Source organism: Taudactylus pleione, unplaced genomic scaffold (assembly GCF_031769625.1).
Source record: "Taudactylus pleione unplaced genomic scaffold, aTauple2 ptg000201l, whole genome shotgun sequence".
NCBI lineage: Eukaryota > Metazoa > Chordata > Amphibia > Anura > Myobatrachidae > Taudactylus > Taudactylus pleione.
Genome location: NW_028284603.1, coordinates 14,834,371 through 14,859,761, shown reverse-complemented (window position 1 = coordinate 14,859,761; position 25,391 = coordinate 14,834,371). Strand labels below are relative to the sequence as shown.

At 44.5% G+C, this 25,391-nt stretch overlaps 1 protein-coding gene across 1 annotated transcript in view; it reads left to right on the top strand.

Annotated features, from left to right (window-relative positions):
- The window catches only part of PRKCE (protein kinase C epsilon), a 432,697-nt gene that overhangs the window by 333,229 nt on the left and 74,077 nt on the right, over nt 1-25,391 (top strand). Inside the window, exon 11 of the mRNA XM_088477268.1 lies at nt 268-422. Coding sequence (XP_088333394.1) covers nt 268-422 — 155 coding nt within the window. The remainder of the gene's footprint in view (nt 1-267; nt 423-25,391) is intronic.

The following is a 25,391-nucleotide window of genomic DNA, read 5'->3' as shown; positions in this document are numbered from 1 at the left end:
TTAAATCAAATAAATCTGTTTTTGATTTTTTTTTTAATTTTATTTTTTTTTAAATACGATTTTATGCAACCCTGTTTTAAAGGTCATGTCTAGGCAAAGACATTGTTGAAGTATAGGGCAAAAAGCCACAGAGGAGCCCATTTATTTTGTGCTTAGGAGATATCTATGATTTCTTTATATAAAATGTAAAATTCCATCTTTGCAATGTTAAACAAATTCTAAATCATTCTAGAGGGCAATTACATTGTATCTTTTTTCTTCTTGCAGGACCGTCTCTTTTTCGTCATGGAGTACGTAAATGGAGGGGACTTGATGTTCCAGATCCAGCGTTCACGTAAATTTGATGAGCCTCGTTCACGGTTTTACGCTGCGGAAGTGACCTCCGCTCTCATGTTTCTTCATCAGCATGGTGTCATATACAGGTAGCGAGCACTTATCTCATGTAGATGTTATTCATCCTCTGTGTAGGCAATGTATCATTATTCGCACCAATGTATTACACGGCTCTGTGCAACCAGGGAGATGATTTTGCCCTTATCATTAGTACAATAGAAAGAGGGATAGCTCTTACCTGATCCCACAGTGTGGGCCTGACACATGATGGACTATTGTCAGCGAGTGATACATCATGGTCCCTGGATAGGACACTCCGCAGGTTCCTTTGCAGTCACAGAAATAATGTGTGCGCTGCAGATATTCTGGCAAGATGTTACATTGTTTTGCACTGTACATAGAGGTCCTGTGTCTGATATGTAACTGACACTGGAAGTTTTGAAACTGCAGTTAGTTTTACAACCATTCATTTGTTTGCCTTAAAAATTAGCATTGTGACCTATAATCAGTCATTTGTATGAAAAACGTATACACAATAAACAAAAAGTAGCACTAGAATTGTTAGAACATAAAAAATATGAAAACAAGGTATAGCAATCGTCTAGATATCAAAAATATACAATTTATTCATATACATAAATGATTGTGCCAAAGAATTAAAAATACAGAAAATTGATTTCTGATCCAGCGTCCTCCTAGCTCCTCCTAGCAGGTCCTGCATCCCCGGGGTGCCCACATGCAAACTGAGACTGTCACTCTCAGCTGTGTGTGGCTGATGGGGATCACACACCAGGAGCTGAGACCCAGACATTACCAGTTGCATAATTTGTGATCCGACTGCAGATCCACGGGCTGCACTCTGCACTCTGCACTAGGTATAACAGGCAGCCTGTTGAATGGTGACTGCCGGGGCTGTCATCTCTAGGCCAAGCTGTCTTTGCAGACAACAATAGTATAAAAAAAAAGTAGTAGCTCACTCACCAATAGTGACCACGAATTGTATCAAAACTGCCAGTGCCTGCCCCACCCCCCCATTGTTGCCCGCTCAACTCAATCCCCTTACAGAAAGGGGCGGGGCCTTAAAGTAGCGGGGCCCACAGGGGGAATTACCCGGCTCCCCGGCAGCCGAGTCCACGCCTGTGCGCATGTTCAGAACGGGTCTGCGATCCCACACACAGCATGGCAACAGACTGTCATTGATTGACAGTCTGCTGCCATTTGTGGGCAGGGAGTGGGTGGCTATGGCCTCCATTTCCCGAAACGGAGGTGTGTCGCTGCCATTGGGGGGGGAGGGAAGAGACCAGGATCTCCGTCAGCTGACTGAGATTTCTTTCCTCTTCCTCTCATCTGCGATGGCCGGCTTGCGTGACCCCATGGGTCACCTTAGGCGGCCGATGTTCCCGCAGAGTATCTGATGCTACGTTGGACAACGTAGCTCGCATAAGTAATGCAGCAGGAGGCCTTATACACAAAGCTTGAAGGTAATTTTATATAATATTTTTAATAACTTTGTGCCTTAAACAACGCAAAAAGGTTTCACTATCTCAGTCATGCTAAAGAAGTTCCGTATTTCGGAATATTTGGATATGGGAGACTCAACCTGTATATATACTGTATATATACAGGTTGAGTCTCCCATATCCAAATATTCAGAAATACGGAATATTCAGAAATATGGATTTTTTTTGGCAGATAATGAAACCTTTGATTTTTGATCGTTCAATGTACACAAACTTTGTCTAAGGCACAAATTATTAAAAATATTGTATAAAATTACCTTCAGGCTGTGTGTATAGGGTGTATATGAAACATAAATTAATTTCATTTCTATGCACAAACTTTTCTTGAGCGACAAAATTATTGAAAATATTGTATAAAATTACCGGCAGGCTGTGTGTATAAGGTGTGTATAACACATAAATGCATTCCGTGTGTATATTGGGGTCCCATTCCCAAGATATTTCATTATAATATGCAAATATTCCAAATATGGAATATTCTGTTATCCAAAATACCCCTGGTCCCAAGCATTTTGGATATGGGAGACTCAACCTGTACTGTAGAGTAAATGTTATGTCTTTAATGAATTGACACAGAGCTTTATTTCTGGAGCAGAAAGATAATAGACCTTTTATAATGTACATTTGAACATGGAATACCTTTTCCGATTAAAGGTTTACACACCTGAGCTTTTACCGTAAGCTAGCAGGTGTTATCAGGGCTAAAAGCTTGGGGCATTCAGGCAGCGTAATACAGTATGTGCTTGTTCCCAATAGCTTGCTAGGGCACTTTATGCTGTTTACTTTTTCTGAGTGTTGAGATTTCAATAGTGCCTACTGCCATCACCAGCTGTATGTGCCAGCATTCTAATCCAAATACAGGCTTATGAAACGCCTGGCACACAGTGGCCCACAAGTGACCCCGCTGAGATCAAGGCAATCTCTTCCCCTACCTCTTCCCTTGCGTCTATAAACTCATTGGCACTTCCTGAGTTTGTTTCACTCATCTCCAGAGTAAATGGGCAGCAAATGGGAGGCTTTCATGTTGTGCCCTTTCCGCCCATCGCTCTTGAGTCTGCAGCGCAGACAGATAGGCTTGCTCTTCCTTACCATTACTTTACAAGTACAGATCGGCCTTAAAGCAAATTACTGCAATGTTTCCTAAACATAGGAAGCAGGGAGGTCCACCAGGACTCATCTGTAATTTACATAACATAAACAGTGCTAATTATACTGCAGTAGTCTATTGGGAGTTACATAATACTGGGGTTACAATATACCAGAAAAATACAAAACAGTTACACCTACTTTTTATTTTCTTTAGTTGGATGTTAAGTAGAATGGGATGTAAAAAAATATGTAGGCATACGTTTCTATAGCCCATGGGGCGACTAACGTTTTAATCCTATTAAACTGGAATATGGGGTTTATTTAGAGTTTTACGCAAACCCGATTGTTTGCATACAACTCCGATGTTTAATGATTGGAGCATGTGCAGGACCTGTACTAACGTAAATCGTTCGCAGTGCTCCCAAGCCGCATCATGGCTGACATGCTGCGGCCATTTGGGGGTGAGACGAGGGTGGCAACGTGGTCCGTTTTATAAAACGAGGAAGCGTCACCCCCGTTTTGTAGGCATGTGCCGTTGCTAGGTCCTTTATTGGCCCCGGCTGAGCAGTTCCAACGGGCAGTGAAAGTTAGCTTAGGCTTACTCAGATGGGCGATGGCTGTGACCAGTCGCGATGGTGATCCAGTGCTGCATCTTCGCACACCGCACTCAGGGCCTGATTCACTACCAATCGCAACTGCGATTGCAATAGTGATTACGCACGCAGTTCAACTTCTATAGTATGCTAATCCATTGCGATCGCTATGCTTCCGCAGCACAACATAAGGAAGCCCACTTTACCTTACACACATCTGTAATGTTTAGCAAGACTGCAAAACCATCGGTACAATCGAGTACCATCGCAGCCTCACGCACACATGCACAAGCGCTGACCTTACTCAGAAATTGCTAACCTTGTCGCACGCTATGAGACCTCAGGCTGCGTAGGGCATCGCAGTGGATAATTTATGCACGCCCCTGCAACGGCGTTCAAACGCACTGGCACGCCTGCGTCTCCTCGACCACCTCCCGCAGTCACCTCCCACAAATGGCACTACCTGTCAACCATTCTTCGATGGGCCGGTTTGCACATGCGTACTGCTATGCATGCGCAGTACGCAATAATCGGCCGATTGCGTGCATAATTGCAGTTGCGAACGGTACTGAATCAGGCCCACAGATCTGCGATGCCAGAAGGCGGTGTCCTTTGTCTCTTGAGGCATTAGCATATTAGCTGTACGGTATTGGACATCCACAGTATAATACAGTACAATTAAGAGTCAGACCCTACATTCTAAATTTATAGGTTTTATTGTTGCATTGTTTGACTATAAAATCCATCAAAAGATAGACATATTTTCCTCATTTCAGAAGCCATAATTCCTCTCTTCTGCAAGGTAGGTGGTGCCCACTACATATATATGTGTAATCTGCACCATGCATATATAACACTGGATGCCCCTAGGAAAACCCAACGTTCATAGGTTTATGGTTACTGGCCACCCACAGCTATTCGAGCGGCCAGGAGGCCGCTCTAAAAAATGAGAGGGAGGTCACTCTCTGAAAGAGCGTCCGGCTCTGAATCAGGCCCAGCATACCTATTATTTTTATGTGGTAAAATCATTTTACTAAAATGGCCAGAGGCATCAGTGTTCCACTACACACCACCTTATTTTGGATAAAAGTAGGTGGAGCCTATTAGACTTGCAAGCGTAAACGTGCATGTTTGAACTACCGCCCAGTATGGAGTGTGGCTCGCAGCTGGGGAGGAGTGTCATCCACTGGTTTTTCCCCTATGTATGAATAACTTATCCACAGTGTGCTTTTCTGAAAAGCATGTCTGCCTAATTGTCAGTCACTGCCCGCCATTTTAGACAAGCCCCACCCTCCTAACATGGCAGCCTGCTGCAGATGAGTGAGAGACAGCAAAATGGGTGTGTAAAAATAAATAAATAAATAAAAATCTTTTACCTAATTTGGTGATTCTAACATTACTGAAGTCAGCTTTAATGTCCCTGTTTTTATTTGACTCATTACTGCATTTTGCAAACTAATGAGCAAAGTATGATTAGCTGTAACACTCACGTCCATCTTTCCTGGAAAGAAATCTGGAACATAAGTAAAACCTTTTAAACGTGACTGTGATAGAATCATTTTCGAGGCAGCCAAACACTAATATTTTTGTTTGAGCTGCTTGGTTTGGCCGGCCCTCCGTCTGTGGCTTATCTGCTTTCTCTTTATCTAGCATCTGATTCTCAAATACAGACATGTTACATTTTTAACTTGTACAACAATATTGCAGTTTTAACCATATATCAAAGCTGTTCAACATTCTCTACTTACATTTAGAAGTGTCCCTAACTGATATAATTATAAATGGCTATAAGCTGTAATTCTCATGGTCACCTAGTACACATTGTATCTTTTACTTAAAAACTTGTATGCTACTTACACATTCTGACGCGATTCACCAAGAATCGTACCATAGTGTGGTATAAAGTATCAGGATTTCGACATGCAAAATGTTGGCATACACAAATGCCGACATAGTGAAAATGGCAACATGTTTATAATATTGACAGTTAACATGTCGATGCCCGAATGTCGACATACAGTGTGGGTTTTTTCCATACTATAGCCTAACCTAAAAATAACACACAAATACACTGTCGACATTTTGACAGTTTTGAGATTTTTTTATTGTCGACCAAATGTCCATGTCGACATTCTGACTGTCAACATTCTGGTCAGATACCTCCCAGTGGCCCTGATTCAGAGCCGGACTCTCTGAAAGAGCGCTCGCTCTGAATCAGGGCCGTCCTTATCTTTTTTAAGAGTGGCCTCCTGGCCGCTCGCATAGCTGTGGGTGGCCACCCACAGCTATAGCGAGTGGCCAAAAAGATGGTCGTGATGGTCAAGACCATCGCGACCATCGGGCTTGCGACGAGACCCTTGTGGTAGGGTCTCGTTGCCGCAAGCCCTGGAGTGCTATCGGCTCCATCAGAGCCGAGAGCACTCCCACTGACATCACTTGTGATGTCAGTGGGGCCGGGTCCAGATGGTAGGCGTTCCCATGGGAACACCTCCGTCTGGGCAGCCACGCCCCCGGCACGCCCACCAAAGGGGGCGTGCTGTCACTCACCATCGACAGCACGCCCCCTTTGTAGCGAGACCCGGAGCGACGGCTTGCCCGTCGCTATCCAGGTCTCGCGCATGTGCACGACGGAGCCGGCTCCCTCGTGCGCATGCGCACTGGGCTAACATCAACCCGCTTGCGAACGCTCAGCGCTTGCGAGCGGTCTGAATCAGGCCCAGTGTTTTATATTATCATTTATTCTTAGGGAACTGGGGATGTTTTCAGATTTATACTAGTAAGATGGAAACATCTTGTTATAGATAAGGGTATCCAGAAAGAAACTGATATTAGGGCGTGATCTGAGAATACCAGACACCAAGATATAGGGCCGTATTCAATTGCCGGCGAAAAGCCGCGATCGGCGGAAAAGTTTCGCCGATGATGTCATTTCGCCAGGCGGAAACTTTCCACCCGATTCAATTGCAAAGACTTTTCCCCGGTGTGAAAAGTCAGCGCCTTGTAACCAGCGGAAAAGATTCGCCAAAGAAAGCAGGCAAGAAAAAGTGCAGAATTGGGGTTTTGAGGTGCAAAGTTGCGGGAACACCCCTGCAGCCTTGGGACAGTCCCCCAAAGGTAAACTGCGTAAAAAAAAAAGAAATGCTTTAGTACACCCCTAAAAAGCACTTTCGTTTTGGGGGCAAAAAATACCAAAGTTGGAGGACAAACTTAAAAACTAGCGAAATAGACTCCAGGGGGTCCTCCAAGTATGCCCCAGGTGTTTTTTTGATTGCAGGTCATTACTGAAGGTGCGTTTTATACGTTATTTAAAACCTCACTTGAGCAATTTTTAACCATGCTTGCACCCATTTTTATGTACCCCAAATTTGGTGGGACTAGTTATTTTCACAGAAAATCACTGTTAAATGCTATTCTTCACCACCTGTGCAAAGACGCTAAATAACAGCTATTGAGACCATTCAAGTACCCCATATACCTTCAGCAGGGCTATTTGGGGGTATCCATAGTGATCCCCAATGTCAGTGCATCTTTTGGGGGGGGGGGTGTCAGGCTGATTTCCCCATTTTTGACAGGACTTTCCGCCTTTCCAAGTTTTGCCGGGATGCGTTTTCGCCTCCTTTGCAATTGAATAGGGTGAATAGCGGGGACGCGCGCAATACTTTTCCGGAGCACAAGCCAGCGATGTAGGCGGTAAGTACACCAGGCGAAAAGTCCGGGACTTTTCGCCAGCAATTGAATACGGCCCATAGTCAGTGCAAGAAAAAGACCTGTGTATCCCATAGTGAAGGCTGCCGCATAGGGTTAAATAGTCTCCAGAGGTCCCCTAAGTTATAAGTAGGGGTGTGCACCGGCCACTTTTCTTGTTTTGTGTTTTGGATCTGGATCTTTCTTCGTGTTTTGGATCTGGATTGGTTTTGCCAAAACCACCCTTCCGTGTTTTGGGTTCTGGGTTTTGTGTTTTGGATCTGTATTTTTTTGAAAAAAAGCATAAAAACAGCTAAAATCACAGACTTTGTGGGTTTTTCTGCTCCTCTGCTATTATTAACCTCAATAACCTTAATTTCCACACATTTCCAGTCTATTCTGAACACCTCACACCTCACAATAGTGTTTTTATGTCCAAAAGGTTGCACCGAGGTAGCTGGATGACTATGCTAAGCGACACGAGTGGACGGCACAAACGCATGGCCCATCTAGGAGTGACACTGCAGTGGCAGACAGGATGGCAGTTTGAAAAACTAGGCCCCAAACAGTACATAATGCAAAGAAAAAAAGAGGTGCAAGATGGAATTGTCCTTGGGCCCTCCCACCCTTATGTTGTATAAACAGGACATGCACACTTTAACAAACCAATCATTTCAGCGCAAGGGTCTGCCACACGACTGTGGCTGAAATGATTGGTTCGTTTGGACCCCCACAAAACAAGCTGGCAATTAATCTGTCCCTGCACAAACTGGCTCTACGGAGGCAAGATGTCGTCCTCATCCACCGATTCCTCACCCTCTTCAGTGTTGTGTACATCCTCATCTGCACAGAGTATTAATTCGTCCCCGCTGGAATCCACCACCACAGGTCTCTCTGTACGTTCTGGAGGCTGGTCTCCCTGGAAGAGTTGATAATTCATTTTTATGAACATCATCTTCTCCACATTTTGTGGAAGCAACCTCCTACGCCTTTCGCTGACAAGGTTCCCGGCTGCACTAAACACTCTTTCGGAGTACACACTGGAGGGGTGACAACTCAGGTAAAATAGAGCCAGTTTGTACAGGGGCCTCCAAATTGCCTCTTTTTCCTGCCAGTACATGTACGGACTGTCTGACATGCCTACTTGGATGCTGTCACCGATGTAATCCTTTAACAGACAGACGCACGCTTGTCGCTGCCGCTTTGAGGATGCAGGTGCGGCTATAGCCCACACAATTCACAAAGACAGAAAAAAAAAGAATTTTTTCTTTTTTGTGGAGCGCACTTTGAGGGTTACACCACCCTTTAACAGACAGACGCACGCTTGTCGCTGCTGGTTTGAGGATGCAGGTGCAGCTACTGCGCATACATGTCACACACAAACACAGAAAAAAAGATTATTTTATTTTGGTTGGAGCGCACTTTGGTGGTTACACCACCCGTTAACAGACAGACACACGCTTGTCGCTGCTGCTTTGAGGATGCAGGTGCAGCTACAGCCCACACATTTCACAAAGACAGAAAAAAAAAGAAGAATTTTTTTATTGTTTGTGGAGCGCACTTTGAGGGTTACACCACCCTTTAACAGACAGAAGCACGCTTGTCGCTGCTGCTTTGAGGACAGTATCATATGCAGTGACAGTAGACTTGTCAGAAATTGTTGGCACGTCCTTAAGTCCGGGCCAGATGTCCAAACCGGCCCTTGACTTATGACAAAGGCGCACGCTTGGCGCTACTACTGTGTTGATGCACGTTCGGCTACATCGCACACAAGTCACAAACACATAAAAAAAATAATTTTTTTATTTTTTGGAGCACTTTGAGGGTTACACCACCCTTTAACAGACTTATGGGACACAGGCGCACGCTTGGCGCTGCTCCTTTGTTGATGCACATGCAGCTACAGTGCACACAATTCGCAAAGACAGAAAATATTTTTTTTTTTGCTTGGAGTGCCCTTTGGGGGTTACAGCACCCTTTAACGGACAAGCCAGCCGGCCCTTTACTTATGGGACACAGGCGCATGCTTGGCTCTGCTCCTTTGTTGATGCACGTGCAGCCACAGTGCACACAATTCACAAACACAGAAAATATTTTTTTATTTGGTTTGGAGTGCACTTTGGGGGTTACAGCACCCTTTAACGGTCAAGCCAGCCAGCCCTTTACTTATGACACAGGCACACGCTTGGCGCTACTTTGTTGATGCACGTGCGGCTACTGCGCACACAATTCACAAACACAGAAAAAATATTTATTTTTTTTGCACTTGGGGGGAGCACCCCTGATGGACAGAGCACCCCCTGGACAACACTACAGCACCCCTTTAGGACTGGGACACTGCACAGGACTTTGGAGTGGACACAGCCCCTATGGACAACTGACTGCACAACACAGTCCAGCCAGCCCCTATGGACTTTGGACTGGAGGAGTGGACACAGCCCCTATGGATAACAGCAGCACAGCACAACACTGCACTACACTACACTACACAGCCCAGCCAGCCCTAACTCCCGCCCTCCCTCTTCACTGTCCACAGCCGAGTGAGAAAATGGCGCCGACGCGGGTACCTTATATAGAATCCAAAACCCGCGAGACCCGGAAGGCGGGATGATGACGTTTTGCCTCGATTTCAGATCCGAGTCAGGCGGGAAAAGTCGAGCTTGACTCGGATCGGCCTCGGATCGGGGGGGTTCGGATTTCAGAAATCCGAACCCACTCACCCCTAGTTATAAGTCCCACTAAGTAAAATATCTGTCCTTGTTTTTTTTTTATTTGGGGGGGAATCAAAAAAAGTAAAACAATTCTACTTTTTTGCCTTTTATATTGATTTATATTGATTTTTTCTATTACGATTTCTATCTTATATAATATAATAATAATTCTATTTAACAGGGCTTAATGGAGCCAGCACAGACCTGCCCTGAACTCTATCTCACCCCAGCCTATGTATTTTGTTTTAAGCGGTTTTTCTTTAATGTTTGATTAACAATAGACATGTGCCAATTTCAACACATAATTCCGTTGTTAGGTTCTATGCTCCATTTGATTATAATACCATATTCATATTTGTATTATGTGCACATTCTGTGGCTTACACAGGTCATGAACCAATTCAATCAAAGCAATGTTATATTTATATATTATAGGGTTGCACACCTGCATGAATATTTCAGGCAATTCAGTATTTTTATTATCTTTTATTTACTGTCAGTAGCGCCATACACGGAGAATTACATTAGTATAAAAATATATATATAATATAAACATAAAAAGGTTCAGACAATAGAGTAGCAAAAATCAAATGGTGAGGTGATACAGTTATATACTGTCTCTTATTTTGCTGTATCACTCAATGACCCAGGGTGGCCATAATGCTGACTGTTAGTGGGGACACTTTGAAAACAAGGATAGTGCATGGTGAGACCAAAGAGGATGGAGGACCCTGCTTGCGAAAGCTTAAAGTCTAAGGGATGAAGGGGGGAGGGTAAAAAAAGGGAGGTAAACTGAGAAGAGACAAGGAGGGGGAGTACAAAAGTTCAAAGTATGAGGAGGGATGACAGGCTTTAATTAAACAGGTGTGTTTTCAAGGCATGTACAAATCCCTGCAGGTGGGTTGAAGAAGGGGGAGCACTGTGGTCAGGGCCGGCTACAGAATCCTTGGGGCCTGGTACACATATCTATGGGGTTACCAAACCCCCCCTCCCAATGCCCCCTCCTTGACCCCTCCTCCAAACACAAATGCCAGTTCCACATACACACACATGCACACACAATTATTACAGATAGAGAAACACACACACACACATATATATTTATAGTTTTAGGCAGGTGTGGAAAAATGCTGGCAATTAAGAATGCTATCAAAAATAGAAGTGTGAATAGTTTATTTTTATCAATTAACAAAATGCAAAGTGAATGAACAGAAGAGTAATTGGTGAGACCACCCTTTGTCTTCAAAACAGCATCAATTCTTCTAGGTACACTTGCACACAGTTTTTTGGGGAACTTGGCATGGAGGCTGTTCCAAACATCTTGGAGAACTAACCACAGACCTTCCGTGGATGTAGGCCAGCTCAATCCTTCTGTCTCTTCATGTAATTCCAGACAGACTCAATGAAATTGAGATCTTGGCTCTGTGGGGGCCATATCATCACTTCCAAGACTCCTTGTTCTTCTTTACGCTAAAGATAGTACTTAATGACATTGGTTGTATGTTTGAGGTCGTTGTCCTGCTGCAGAATACATTTGGAGCCAATCGGACGCCTCCCTGATGGTAGTATCAGGGGCAGCATGACCAGAGACAGATGTCATTTTTAAATATAATTCAATATAGTTAAATAATTTATGTAAAAAAAACAACATTTATTAGGAAAGCCTTTTGTGATAGTCCAGGCAGTGAAGGTTTTTGACCTTCTGGGGGGGCTGCCAGGTCGGTGCAGTAGGGAGGGTGGAGGCGGATTAAGTAGATGGAGCGGAGACGTGCCAGCGTGATCGCAGCCCCGCCCTTCACTTTATAATGCTGATATTACCAGCATTACAAACCAGGGGGCAGAGCCACGATTATGCATATCGCGTCATCAATGAGTTGGATGTTCTGTCATCCCAATATTTAGATGTCAGTGGGCTGTCCCACCACATATGCATAAAGGAACCAATGTGACCACGCTGCCTCCAACAAAGGTCTGAGGTCCCTGGAGAAATCTGATGCAGCTTGGCAGGGATCAAATATCATCGTGAATACACTTTATAGGAATTTTCTATTATGTTGGTATTAATGGAGCTACCCAATGTCTAATGCCCACCCAATTATCATCCTCTAAGCCAGTGATTTTAAACCTGTTTCAACGCGAATGCACACTACGCAAGATTTAAAAATTGCCTAGGCACACACAATATCCAGCGATATGGCGTGCGCGACCCATGAAATACATACACATTGGCTCCCACATAAAAAACACACTACATTGGTCTCCACACGAATAAAACACTCTACACTGGCCTCCACATGAATAAAACACACTACATTGGCACCCACAGGAATAAAACACTCTACACTGGCCTCCACATGAACAAAACACACAACATTGGCACCAACAGGAATAAAAGGCACATACCTTGGCCCCCAAAGAAAAAATAATATTGGCCCTGGCAGGAATAAAATGCATACATTGGCCCCCACAGAAACAAAAAAACAAAAAACAAACACATTGCTCCTCTCAGGAAAAAACAATCACATCGATAGGCCCCACAGAATAAATCTAAAACACATTCACACAACTTAATAAAAACATTGTCTGACCTCACAGAAAATATCATCCACATACCTGTTAGTACAGAGCGGTCAGCAGCGTGAGACGCGGGCAGGAGAGCAGACTGTCTGTCCTGTGGAGCGGGCATGGTGGGCAGGTGAGCCAGTGACTGGGCGCGCTTACGTGTCGGGTATGGCGGGCGGGCTGAAAATGCGGCGTGACCTGTGATGTCACGCCGCCACATCCATGCAGGTCACAGCCCAGGCTCGCCTGAGTCTCCCAGAGGAGCTCAGCCGCAGCGCTGCCCGGTTCACAGATCTGCAATGTGACCAGTGGTCCTGACCGCCGTTCCTGACGGCACTGCGGCACACCTCACAACTGCCCACGGCACACTAGTGTGCCGCAACACAGCGGTTGAAATCCACTGCTCTAAGCTAATCCCCTGATGTCACTTCCAGGTCTTTTCAAATGGTTCTTTGAACTTGGAGGATCAGTGAGCTAGCAGCGAGTAAAGATATTCAGCCCTTGCTGCTAGAATTGTAGATACATCAGCGTTCAAATGGAGTGGGATGACGCATTTTATGAAGTTTGCATAGTGAGTGTATAAAACTACAGATTTGCTTGTCTGCAAAATGAAGACTATTAGACATGCCATATTATTCACATAACTGCAAAATTTTGAAGAGCGAAATCACCTTGAATATGCATAATTCTTGTTACCACGACTGATACCTAAGGATGCTTATATGAAGACATGCATCCCATTGGGAAATGAGTGTGACGCCACAGGGGGTACAAGGGGGAAGGATATGGTGCCAGTTCTAAGCCTTTATTCAATTTGTCCCACATCTGCACGACGTCCCTCACGAGGCTCATCTCATATTTGGGGGATCTATGGAAGAATACTAACTAAATGGTCGCCCACCAGGTCGCTTTCAAGTAATACCCAATTTTTACTCCGCTCTGCTGTATGCCTAGACGCTATGTGGCTCAACTGTGTTGAAAAAAGTATCTGTCGAAGTTGCAAAGCCCTAAACCTCCATTGATTGCTAATTTGGCCAAGCGTGCCCTGCGTTGTTAGGTTTTTTAGTAGACCACATAGATAAGCTGCATAGTGATTGGATCTCACAGAGGTAAAAGGCTGGGACTGTAATTGGTACCTTCCGGAAAAGGTATAATAGCCTAGGTAAGATATTCATCTTGACCGAGTTAACTCTGCCTGTCCATGAAATGCAAAGGGGACCTAAGTAAGTCCTTTTTAATTGTATGTAGTAGAGGGGTGTAATTAGCCTTAAATAATTGTTCGTATGCCCTTGTGATAGCTATCCCTGATATTGCAGGTTAGGTTGTGCCTATCTAATACCCCTTTTTCACCAATATCCCGGGTCTGACCACAGTTCCAAGCCGGGTCAGACCCAGGTTTACCCCATTTATACTGTGGTGCCGACCCGGGTCGATGCCATTCACACTGCACACGGGTGCAGTGTTGGCGCTTGGAGATGATGTCATCACCAAGCGCCGGAAACTCCAGCTCTCCCCTGAGCGCCAGACAGGAGCGAACTGGCGGCCAGGAGCCTTTTCCATTGAGCCACTACCCGGGACACGGCAAACCCCGGGTATTTTGGCCAGTGGAAAAGGGGTATTATTCTGTGTGTGTGTGTGCCTGTGTATGTGCATATATATATATATATATATATATATATGTAATTTTCAAGGTGAAAAAGTAAAAAGTATTGGAATATGGTTTTAAAGTAATGACAGGTATTTGGGGGTGCTGTATGGATGGGAAAGGTGTATTTTTAACATTTCTAAAAATGCCCTATAATGACACAAAAATATACTTACACCCATTTTAACGTACCCCTAATTAAACTAAAGCATTTATTTTGGCGTAAAAAACATTGCTTTCTTCCATATTTTCACTGTTAGAGAAAAATGCATGTAACACAATTTAAGAACCCCAAACCCTTGGATTATGGCCATTAACAAACTTCAATACCATTACCCTACCTTAGTCTAACTTTCTTTGGGGTACAGGCTGATTTCCCCATTTTCACCGGAACTTATAGCCGGTCATCCATGCAAGAATCATAGTGCAAATTGGTCAGATTTGGTTTTGCAATAAGATAGCACGATAAACAGGAGTGTGCAAACGTCCGATAAGCGGCAAATTTGGGCGCATGGTCCAAAAAGTTTTCTCCAGAGAAAACGTATCATTATCGCGGCTAATTGGATACCCCCCTTAGGTTGTTTCAGCTTTCTACCTGTACTCCCCAATTTTATTTTTATGTGTATAAAGGCTTTTTTAATGCTTACCTATCCATTTTTCCTTGATGCTCCCAGACTTTTTTTTACCCTTGTCCGTATTTAACATGTGTTTTTGATATTAATACATTTTTCAGAATTTTGTTTTTCAGTCTTTTTCTTTTGTTATTTTTGTGGGTTTTTTTTTTTTACATTTTTATAATTCTTTTTTTTTTTAATTTTTGTTTTTGGTCTTACTTTGCTTCTACTCAGTTTACCACAGTGGAACATACCTCATTTCCACCTCCAGATATCGTTAAATAGCGTCCTAGTCCCAAGACCAACCTGTGCATTCCAGTGTGACACAGAGATGATTGGTAATGCAACCATGCCCGCAACAGCTCTCTCAATAGCGTTTGCAGGACTATTTAAATGCTAATCTCCACCTTCATTTTGTGCTCCAAGGAACGAAGGAGTGTGCAAGCGGTGAGAAATACCCAGGGATCGCAAACCCCTTCTCCAGTGTTAGTGATACAGTATGCAATTGTGAATGGCATAGAACACTTTGGTTCGCACGTGCGCAGTAAGGGATTCCTGGACTTTTCTCGCAAAACATCGCTTATTCAGAGAGAGCGCCCTGAATCAGGTCCTAAGTCATGACCAGTCTTTGTTAGAGACCAAAATGTTGACTGTGTTTTCATTTTCTCATTATTAAATCTTTCATTTTTGCATTAAGACTGAACAGTGCACCCATTTATTCAATATCAACTTTGGGCCTCCATCTTCCTTAGAGTGGACCTCAGCATATCATTGATTCTACAGGAGTGTGGACCTGTATTTCTGTTGTTGGTACCTGACCCATTACTTGGACCAGACTGTTAAGTGTCCTGCATGTGGTCTTTAGACTATATATCATCTAACCATGTGATATTTCACATACTTGGCTTTACTACTTCTCCTAGTACACCTTACCTACTTCTAATTATATTATTACTGTTAGCCTTATTTTGTTTTTGGTTTTGTTTACCTATTGCTCCTGTTGTTTTTTCTTTTTCATTGTATTTATATTTATAATCAGCTTTATCCTATCGTACATCTAATGTGTTCTTTTATGTCTTGTATCATATTGCATTCTCCCTAGACAATATGTTTGATTTGCTTAGTTTGCTTATTCCGTACATTGTCTGTGGTTATGTATATGGAGAATCTTGTGAACACTGAATTATTGTTCATTGCTGAGAACATTCAAATAGCCTTACTGTATGATGATGTTGAGTGGGTAATATTGAATAAAACCACAATAATTGCTGGAGAAACACCTCAAATAAAATGAAGGATCGTTCTCTTGTAATTACCTGGGATTCATACTTGCAAACAATCGACGGACGGCGAAGGATGATTTAATTACATAATATAGAACACTGCCAATAGAATGGCTGTAACACACTACATGCTGCTGAAGTGACAGCAGTCCTTTCTGTGTGAGGATGGTAACTAATCATTATTATGTGATATGTCTTACTGACTGTCTATAATCAAGTGGCTTAGATAAAATAAGTGACTGACTGGGTCCACCACACTCCTGTGCAAACTGCATCCCAAATATTATCTGTAGTTAGCTGATTCAGTAATCATCATTGATGGCTGTGATGCCAGATCAGTTGGCTAGGCTGTAGTATTTAAAGTAATTAAATTAAAAATTAAGGCACCATTTATCATCTATATCTATTATAATTTGTGACTAATTAATTTTTATTAATTGATTAATGCTTATAAATATTTAAAAATGTTTCTGAGTTTACATATGTTGATTTGTTATTAAATTTATGTAATCTTACACCTTTCTTAGAAATATGTGCTTTTATTTAAAATTTACTATAAGAGTTTTAGTACCAGCAATTTGCACTTTCGTTTCCTATTATTTTATCATTTGAAATACCAGTTTGGCGAATTGTCTGCTGCAAGTGCCTTAGATACCTACCATATATTGCTGAACTTATAGGTGCAAATATTAAGCGGTTTAAGAAACAAGAATATTCTCACTATTGGCAGGAACAGTTCTATGTTCTGTAGCCACTGGTGCAGGGTTCTTAATAAATGTAAAGCTACGCAAAACAAACTTAGGTGCGCTGTCAGCAGAAGCTGGTATGAGGATTGTTAGTCCTCTATATTGAATCCTTAGAAATATATACACAAGTAAACCAGCACTGGCTGAAAAACAATGTGCAGAAAAAATACCTACAGTAGTACAGAACAGTTTTATAAAATAAAAAGGAATTTTCTTCAATAACAATAGCACGCATATTAAAATATAAAAAATTCATAGTATTTATAAGCCACCTCTCATCAGGGCCGCCGTCAGGGGGGAACTGCCGTAACTGGAGTCCCGGGCCCGGTCCCTGGCTGAAGGAGGGGGGCCGCTGGGGCCTGCCCACTTTCGCCACTGCACAGCCTGCAGCCCGAACTCACCCCACGATCTGAAGAAAAGGGGCCCGGCCGCCGGCGCCACTGTTACCGGTCGCCACCCCGGTCCCCATAAATGGAAGAGGCAGCGGGCCTGTTCGGGCCGCTCCTCCACCAACCAACACCCGCCTGCCCCGTATGTCAATAAAGTTTGATGCTTTGAAGTCGGCGCACGTGACATCATTACGTTGCACCGCTGGAGGGAGAGCCTGAGGTAGGAGGAGCCGCGGATCGAGAGGAGCTGGACCAGCATCTGCAGTTCTGGGGAAGAGGCAGAGAAGAAACTGAAGACTTCTTCAAGGCAGTAAGGTAAGTCACAAAAAAGCTGTGCACAGCGGGCAGAGACTGGATCTAATAACCGGGGAAGGGGAGGGAGTGGAGTGAGAGGAAAAAGATGCCGGTCAGAGACTGGATCTAATAACATGGGGGGGAGAGGGGAAAAAAATGCTGGTCAGAGACTGGATCTAATAAGGGGGGGGAGAGGGGAAAAAAAGCTGGGCAGTGACTGGTTCTAATAACCTGGGCGGGGTGGGGCCCTGCCTATTTTGTCAGTCCCGGGCCCCACCATTTCTGATGGCAGCCCTGCCTCTCATACTCCTATATTTCTGTGGATTAGGCCCTCCTCCATGTAATTTTAGCAGCAAAGCTCAGCAGATATAGTTGTAGCTTCCCAAAAAGTAGAAAGCACTTAGGACCTCATTCAGAGTCGGTCATTGCGGCCGCACGGTCGTACGCCACCGATGTTCGCTAAACTGCGCATGCGTAAAGTTCGCAATGCGCGTGCGCAAACTAGCTGCTACGATCAGAAATTTCTCTCTCCTTGAACACAGCCAGGTCGGTAGTTTGAGTGACAGGATGAGGCGTTTGTGGGTGGTAACAGGGGAAGGTGCTTGAAAACGGGGGAGTGGAGATCCGAACGCAGGCGTGATTAATTATGCGAACGGCGTTTTATGGGAGTGCATAATTAACAAAGTAGTGTCATGGCACAGGTGACATGGGTGGTTTGTACACTGACCTGATCGTAGTGCTTAAGAGAGGGTATGGTCAACCTTAAGCTCTACGACCAGTTCCGATGGTTACCGATGGTCTCGATTAATCCTTATATGGCCGGAGATGACGTGTAATGCATACGAGAAGGGGGCGTATTTTTTGTCTTACGGCCGCATCCTCCCCTTGGTCGGCCAGGTAACGATCCGATCTTAAGGACGCAACTTGCGAGTGCATCATTTGCATATCCGGCCCCTTTTCCCTTACGACCGTGCGGCCGCAACGACCGACTCTGAATGAGGTCCTTAGTTTGGTAATAGACTGCTCTAGGGGTGTCCACAGGTTATCAAGCCCCAGTCCAAATATTAAGGAGAAATCGGGGTCCAGAGTAATGTCTGCATGTAAGATTCAGGAGTCCATATGAAAAGAGTCCAGGTGGCAAAGTTAGCTCAACGCATTTCCCTGGATAAAGGTAGTCCCAGCTTCCTCTGTTTTTTTTTGTATATAACAGCTTCATAATGGGGTAAAGTGCAATCAGGGAGATTGCTAGACTCTTCAGGGAGACAAGGAGTCTATAGACAAAATTAGTGTGACTCAATGTAGGAGGCGCTTAAAATAGAGTGAAATATTACATTCCTTTTGGAAGGTAGTAGAGACCGCAGTTGAAGTCTGGAATGTCCTTTTCCTTGTATCTTCCAATGTGTGCGTGTTACCATAAAAAGAAACAAAATACATATATGTGTAGCACAGTATATATTCACCACACTTAATCAAAGTTCAAAATAGAAGTTCCTCGAAGGAAGAATGTTCATTCAGATGTGGGTGCAGGCGTACCCCAACTCACACTCGCTAGTGCTGTATCACACACACACAGGTTTCTTTAACACTACTGTGTTCAGAAAATGTATATCCCATACCCAAAGTTTCAGCAAAATGTGAAATAATGGCGTACCCCACTAAGATATGAAAATATCAAGCACATCAAGGTTTCTTTATGCAATTCTATGATTTCTGCGGATAAAGAGCCTACCCAGCTCACCGTATGTAGAGATGACTTGAAGTTTATCAAGGTTTCTTTACAGATCCTCATTGGTTATTTTTTCCATTTCTTATACTCTCCCCGTGTAGTACATCCAGAAAAAATTTGTTTATCCGAGAAAAATTTCTTTATAAATCCACATCCAATTTTATTAGAAAAAATCCCATATAATGGGAATGAAACAAATTAACAAAAGGAAGAATGGTCTGTGTACAATCGCCAAAACAAAGTATTTACAATCAACAGGCCAATTAATAAAACACTAAAATGTAAAATAAAGTTTAAAAGTCAGACATACTGTACCTATTCAGTAAAAAATCAAAAAGGCTGTACACACTCGTGGTTTGTCAACACGTTTCGGCCCACCATAGTCCTTTATCAAAACATTTCAGGGAGTTTCCCTGGCAATCAGGGAGAGTTGGCAAGTACAGTATGCATTATGGGCCTGATTCAGAGCCGGACGCTCTGACCAGAGCGCTCGCTCTGAATCAGGGCCCTCCTACCTAAAAATGGAGCAGCCTCCTGGCCGCTCGCATAGCTGTGGGTGACCACCCACAGCTTATGAGAGCGGCCAAAAAGATGGTCGCGATGGTCAAGACCATCACGACCATCGGGCTTGCGACGAGACCCTGCGGTAGGGTCTCACTGCCGCAAGCCCAGGAGTGCTTTTGGCTCTATCAGAGCCAAAAGCACTCCCACTGACATCACTAGTGATGTCAGTGGGGCCGGCTCCAGATGGAAGGCGTTCCCATGGGAACGCCTCCGTCTGGGCAGCAATGCCCCCGGCACGCCCACCAAAGGGGGCGTGCTGTCACTCACCATCGACAGCACGCCCCCTTTGGTGCGAGACCCGGAGCGACAGCTTGGCTGTCGCTATGCGGGTCTCGCGCATGCGCACGACGGAGCTCCCTCCGTCGTGCGCATGCGCATTAGGGCACCATTGACCCGCTTGCGAGCGCTCAGCGATTGCGAGTGGGTCTGAATTAGGCCCAATGTGTGCTGGAAATTATTCAATATAGGGTAGAAAAGGAAAAAGGGGGGTGCTGCCAAGATTGTGGGTATTTCACTCCAACAGACACCAGATCAAGCAATGGGAACATGCAGCCTATGCATATGGGATGTGGGATAAATGCACAGGGTAAGTCACTATGGAGTAACAGCTGGCATTGACTCATTAAATTTTGTTGTGTGTTTATATTAAGGGATGCAATTGGGAAGCCGGCTGACGTAAGCCCGACAGCCGGCTTCCCGACTGCTTTATACCGGCGAGGGTTAAATGGCAGGAGTCTAAATCTAGACGCCTGTCATTTTTCCGATGCCGATCGAAGGGATGCCGGGCGCCGCGAGCGGACAGGCGCGGGGGGGAGGGTTAGGTTTAGGGCTCCCGGGGGAGAACTTAGGGTTAGGTACCCCCCCCGGGAGGGTTAGGGATAGGCTAGGGGGAGGGAGGGTTAGGCACCCCCGGGGGGAGTAGGGTTAGGCACCCCCCCAGGGGACTTAGGTTTAGACAGCGGGGAAGGGGGGGTTAGGGTTAGGCACAGGGGGGCAGTTAGGCACCCCTAAGGAGGGTTAGGGGGGTTAGGTTAGTAAGTACTCACCTACGGACGATCGGGATTTCCAGCACTGTCGGGCTGCCGCTGCCGTGATATCTTCATTTGCCTGACGCTGCCGGAATTCGAACTCCCGGCCATCCGGCCGGCGGTATTTCATACCGCTTCCTTATATTAAATGTCCTACACAGAAGAGTACCAGACTACAACTAAGTAAAATGTATACGATATTTAAATATATACAGACTCAATTCTCTCCCAATTGGCAACCTCTACTCTACTGTCTTAACCAAGCCAATTCACTGTACAATAGTACCCTTACTTCTGCTCTGGACTCTGTTTTCTCCAACTGCCCTTATCCACTTTTCAAGAACCGCACCTCAATACTGGCATTCCAAATGCATGAGATACCTGCAAAAGTGTTCTCATACTGCTGAGCAACACTGGCAGAAAACGCGCTTCCCTAAGTTCTTCCTCCATTTCAAATTTATGCTCTCCTCCTGGAGTGCTGCCCATTTCCTTTGTAAACAATCTTATTTCAAAACTATTATCTCCTAACGTCCTCTAACCCGCGCTGCCTCTTCACTACCTTCAACTCCCTCCTCTGCCCCCTCTCCTTGTCTCCCCTCTTCAATCTCTGCCCTTGACTTTGCCTCCCACTTCATATCCAAACTGAAATCATCTATCAGAGTATCAACTCTTTGATGGTGTCTTCTCACCAGTTTCTGAAGATGAAGTTGTGGCCATAATCCTTGCCCCATCCATATCTCCCCTTGATCCTATCCCCTCCCACCTTCTCCACGTTCTTTCTCCCACTGACTGTTCACGTCTTGCCCTTGTTTTTCTCATTGTTAAAAAACCCACTTGTGACCCTCTCTCTTGTTATCGCACCATCTCTCTCCTCTAAGCTCCTTGTACGGTTTGTCTACCATCTTAACCAGCATTCTTTCCCTTCTAGTCTCTGTTTGAATTTAATGTTAATTTAAAGTTAAGCTTCAAAAAATGTTCTTTATATTCAAGTTCAAAAATAACTTACTGTCACTTCCTTCATGGTGCAAGTAAAAAAAAAACAGGATGGTGGGGGATGGGCAATAGCCTGAAGAAGCAGAGAGGATTCTGTGAAACGCGTAGTTAGTTAGAAAGAAGGGTAGTCATTCATTTTTTTTATTTCTCGTTATTCTCTTGTGCAAGTTTATTTTTTTTATTTACTGTGTTCTATTTTTCTCAGAAAAGGAAAGGATTATATGCATGTAAATTGTCTTTTTCGTAAAAGTTTAAACCACTGCTGATATTATGATCTCCTCACCAAATGTATATGGTTTTGCTTTTTTATATACTAAAATAAATATTGTATGACGGTTTTAGGTTCCAGCAATGAGCTAGTACTTTAAAAATATCTTGAAATTTGGCCATTTTCTAATTTTTTTTCATTTATCGCCTGAAGAAAAATTTAGACTACCTTCAAATACCTTTGTGACTATTCTTAGCAGATGCCATTATGTTTATTGGGGTACAGTAAATACAGTTCACTGACACCACTTAAGTAGCTAACACAACAATCTCTAAGACAGTAAGAGACTCTGAATGATATTACAATATACGACAGTTCATTTCTTTATTGGATCATCATTCAGAAAAGAGCAATTTTTTTAAATGATTCTAAACAACTCTATCTCACAAGGAGCTAAGGAAACTATTATAAAAGCAGGAAAGTCTAATTTTTCGAAGACATTTTTAGAATTTATGTCAAGTTATGAAACAAAAACGTAACCGCCCACAAGATCACTTTCAGATGTAAAATGACAGCAGGGCCGTAGCTAGGGTAGTGCGCCCGGTGCCATCGCACAGGGCACCACAGGTCAGGGGGCACTGTTTGAACCTGTCAAATTTCTGTTTATTATCATTCTTGCTTGTAGCTTCCTCTTATTTCATCCCCAGCATCTCCTGTCCTCTCCTATCTCTTCACTGGCTCTTCCCTATGAAGCCATGGCCCTTTTTTGGGTGCATTATGTCCCTTTGAAAAATGAGGGGGACGCCAATGCTCTTTCGTGTATGAAATAGTCCTAACAAACACCGATGCCGGGTAGTACACTTGTACTACCCGGCAGCGGTGTGTTTGTTTTGGCAGCCAATGAGAGAGTCAGACAGACTCTAACTGGCTGCTGCATCCACGGTCGTGGCTCACTCATGAGCTCCGCCTTCCTGCTCCCGCAGTGGGTGATGGGCGAGACATCATGCCATCTCTCCCATAGTGCCAAGCTGGAGGACGAGGAGCGGACGGTGACGGGCGCAGGAGCGGGGATTCAGGTAAGTGGTGGTGTTTTCTTTTTTGTGTGTTTTTGTCCTAGTTATGTAATGGTGCATACACACAGTCAGATTTGTCAGATGAACAATTTGAACGATTTTTGACTGTATTAAAATGAATGGAATCGTCCAAATCTGACAGCAAACATATCAGATGCCAGATATCATTATCTGACAAGTGGGAACGCGCATCATTCATTGTAGCAGGCTCACTTGTCAGATTTTCTTTCAGATATGAACGATTGAAGGATTTTTAAAAACGTTATCATTCAGATCTGACAGAAAAGCTGACCGTGTATATGCACCATTAGGCTGGGTACACACGTAAAGATTTTCTGTCCAGCCATCCAACTAGTTGATTGGTTGGAATGACAATCTGGTAAGGTATGAAAGCAAATGACAATCAGCAATTTGCTTCTAAATGCCGGAAAATGGACAAAAACTGTTGTTTGAACAAATTGTTTAGATCAAACATTTAACAAACTTGTCTGAACGACCATTTTCATCTGTTTTCTGGCATTTAGGTTCAAATTGCTGATCATCATTTACTCCCATACGTTACCAGATTTTCATTCCAACCAATCACCTAGTTGGATGGTTGGACAGAAAATCTTTACGTGTGTACCCAGATTAAGGGGCACTGGCACTGCATGGGGGACCACTACTGGGGGCACTGCATAGGGGGGACTACTACTGGGGCACTGCATAGGTGGGTCCACTACTGGGGGCACTGCATAGGGGGATCTACAACTGGGGGCATTATATAAGGGGCACTACTGGGGGCATTGCATAGATGGGACTAATACTGGGGGCACTATATAAGGGGCATAGGGGGACCACTACTGGGGGCACTGCATAGGGGGGACCACTACTGGGGGCACTCCATAGGGGGAACCACTACTGAGGGCACTGCAAAGGGAGGACTACTACTGGGGGCACTGCATAATGGGGACTACTACTGGGGGCACTACATAGGTGGGACTAATACTGGGGGCACTATATAAGGGGCACTACTGGGGACACTGAATAGGAGGGACCACTACTGGTGGCACTGCATAGTAGGAACTACTACTGTGGGCACTATATAAGGGGCACTGCATAGGGTGGACTACTGGGGGCACTGAATATGGGGAACCACTACTGGGGGCACTGTATAAGGGGGAGCTGTACTGGGGGCACTGTATAAGGGTCACTGCATAGGGGGGCCACTAATGGGGGCACAGTATACGGGACACTACTGGGAGCACTGCATAGGAGGGACTACTACTGGGGGCACTGCATAGGGGGGACCACTACTGGGGGAACTGTATAAGGGGCACTACTGGGAGCACTGCATAGGGGGGACTACTACTGGGGGCACTGCATAGGGGGGACCACTACTTGAGGAACTGTGTAAGGGGCACTACTGGGAGCACTGCATAGGGGGGACTACTACTGGGGGCACTGCATAGGGGGGACCACTACTTGGGGAACTGTATAAAGGGCACTACTGGGGGCACTGGATAGGGGAACCACTACTAGCGCCACTGTTAAATGGACATTACTGGGGGCACTGTATAAGTGGCACTACTGGGTGCACTGTATAAGGGGCACTACTGGGGGCACTTTATAAGGAGCACTAGTTGGGGCATTGTATAAGGGGCACTACATAAGGGCACAACTGGGGCCCCTGAATAAAGGTGCATTACCGGGGGGCACTGTATAAATATGCACTACTGGGGGCACTGTATAAGGGCCACTACTACAGGGGGCACTGCTACTGGGGACATTGCAATAGGGGGCACTACTACAGTAAGCATTGAAAGAGGGGCACTACTACTGGGTGCATTAAGGTGCTTATGGAATGGAAAGGGATGTTCTCAGAGTTACGAGAAACAGTAATGTGTCATTTTAACACGTCCCCCATTTTCCAGTGGCCACCCCCCTTGTGGCTTGTGGTAACACCCACTTTTCCAGCACGCGCACATAGTTGGGGGAGGTGCTCCATTTTTCAACTTGCCCTGGGCTCCAAATACCTTAGTTACGCCTCTGAACTTATATAATTGTATGCTTTTAACTCCAAAAGTTTCATTGGCTGCTAATCTATTCCCTGGGGCATATGGACCCTGTGGATTGTTTTGTCGACCCTAGGAGGGTAAATGTCGGCCATTTTGGGGATGCTACACTAGAACATAAACTTGGGTGTTTCAATTTATTATCTTAGTTCTCTGAAGTCCTCTCCTATCACAACTTTAAAGTCATATAGCTTTACTCAATTCAGTCTATACCCAAGTCAAAGTCATCAGTACTACAGTGTGGCCATATAAATGCATACAATTCAGCATACGGACAAATTT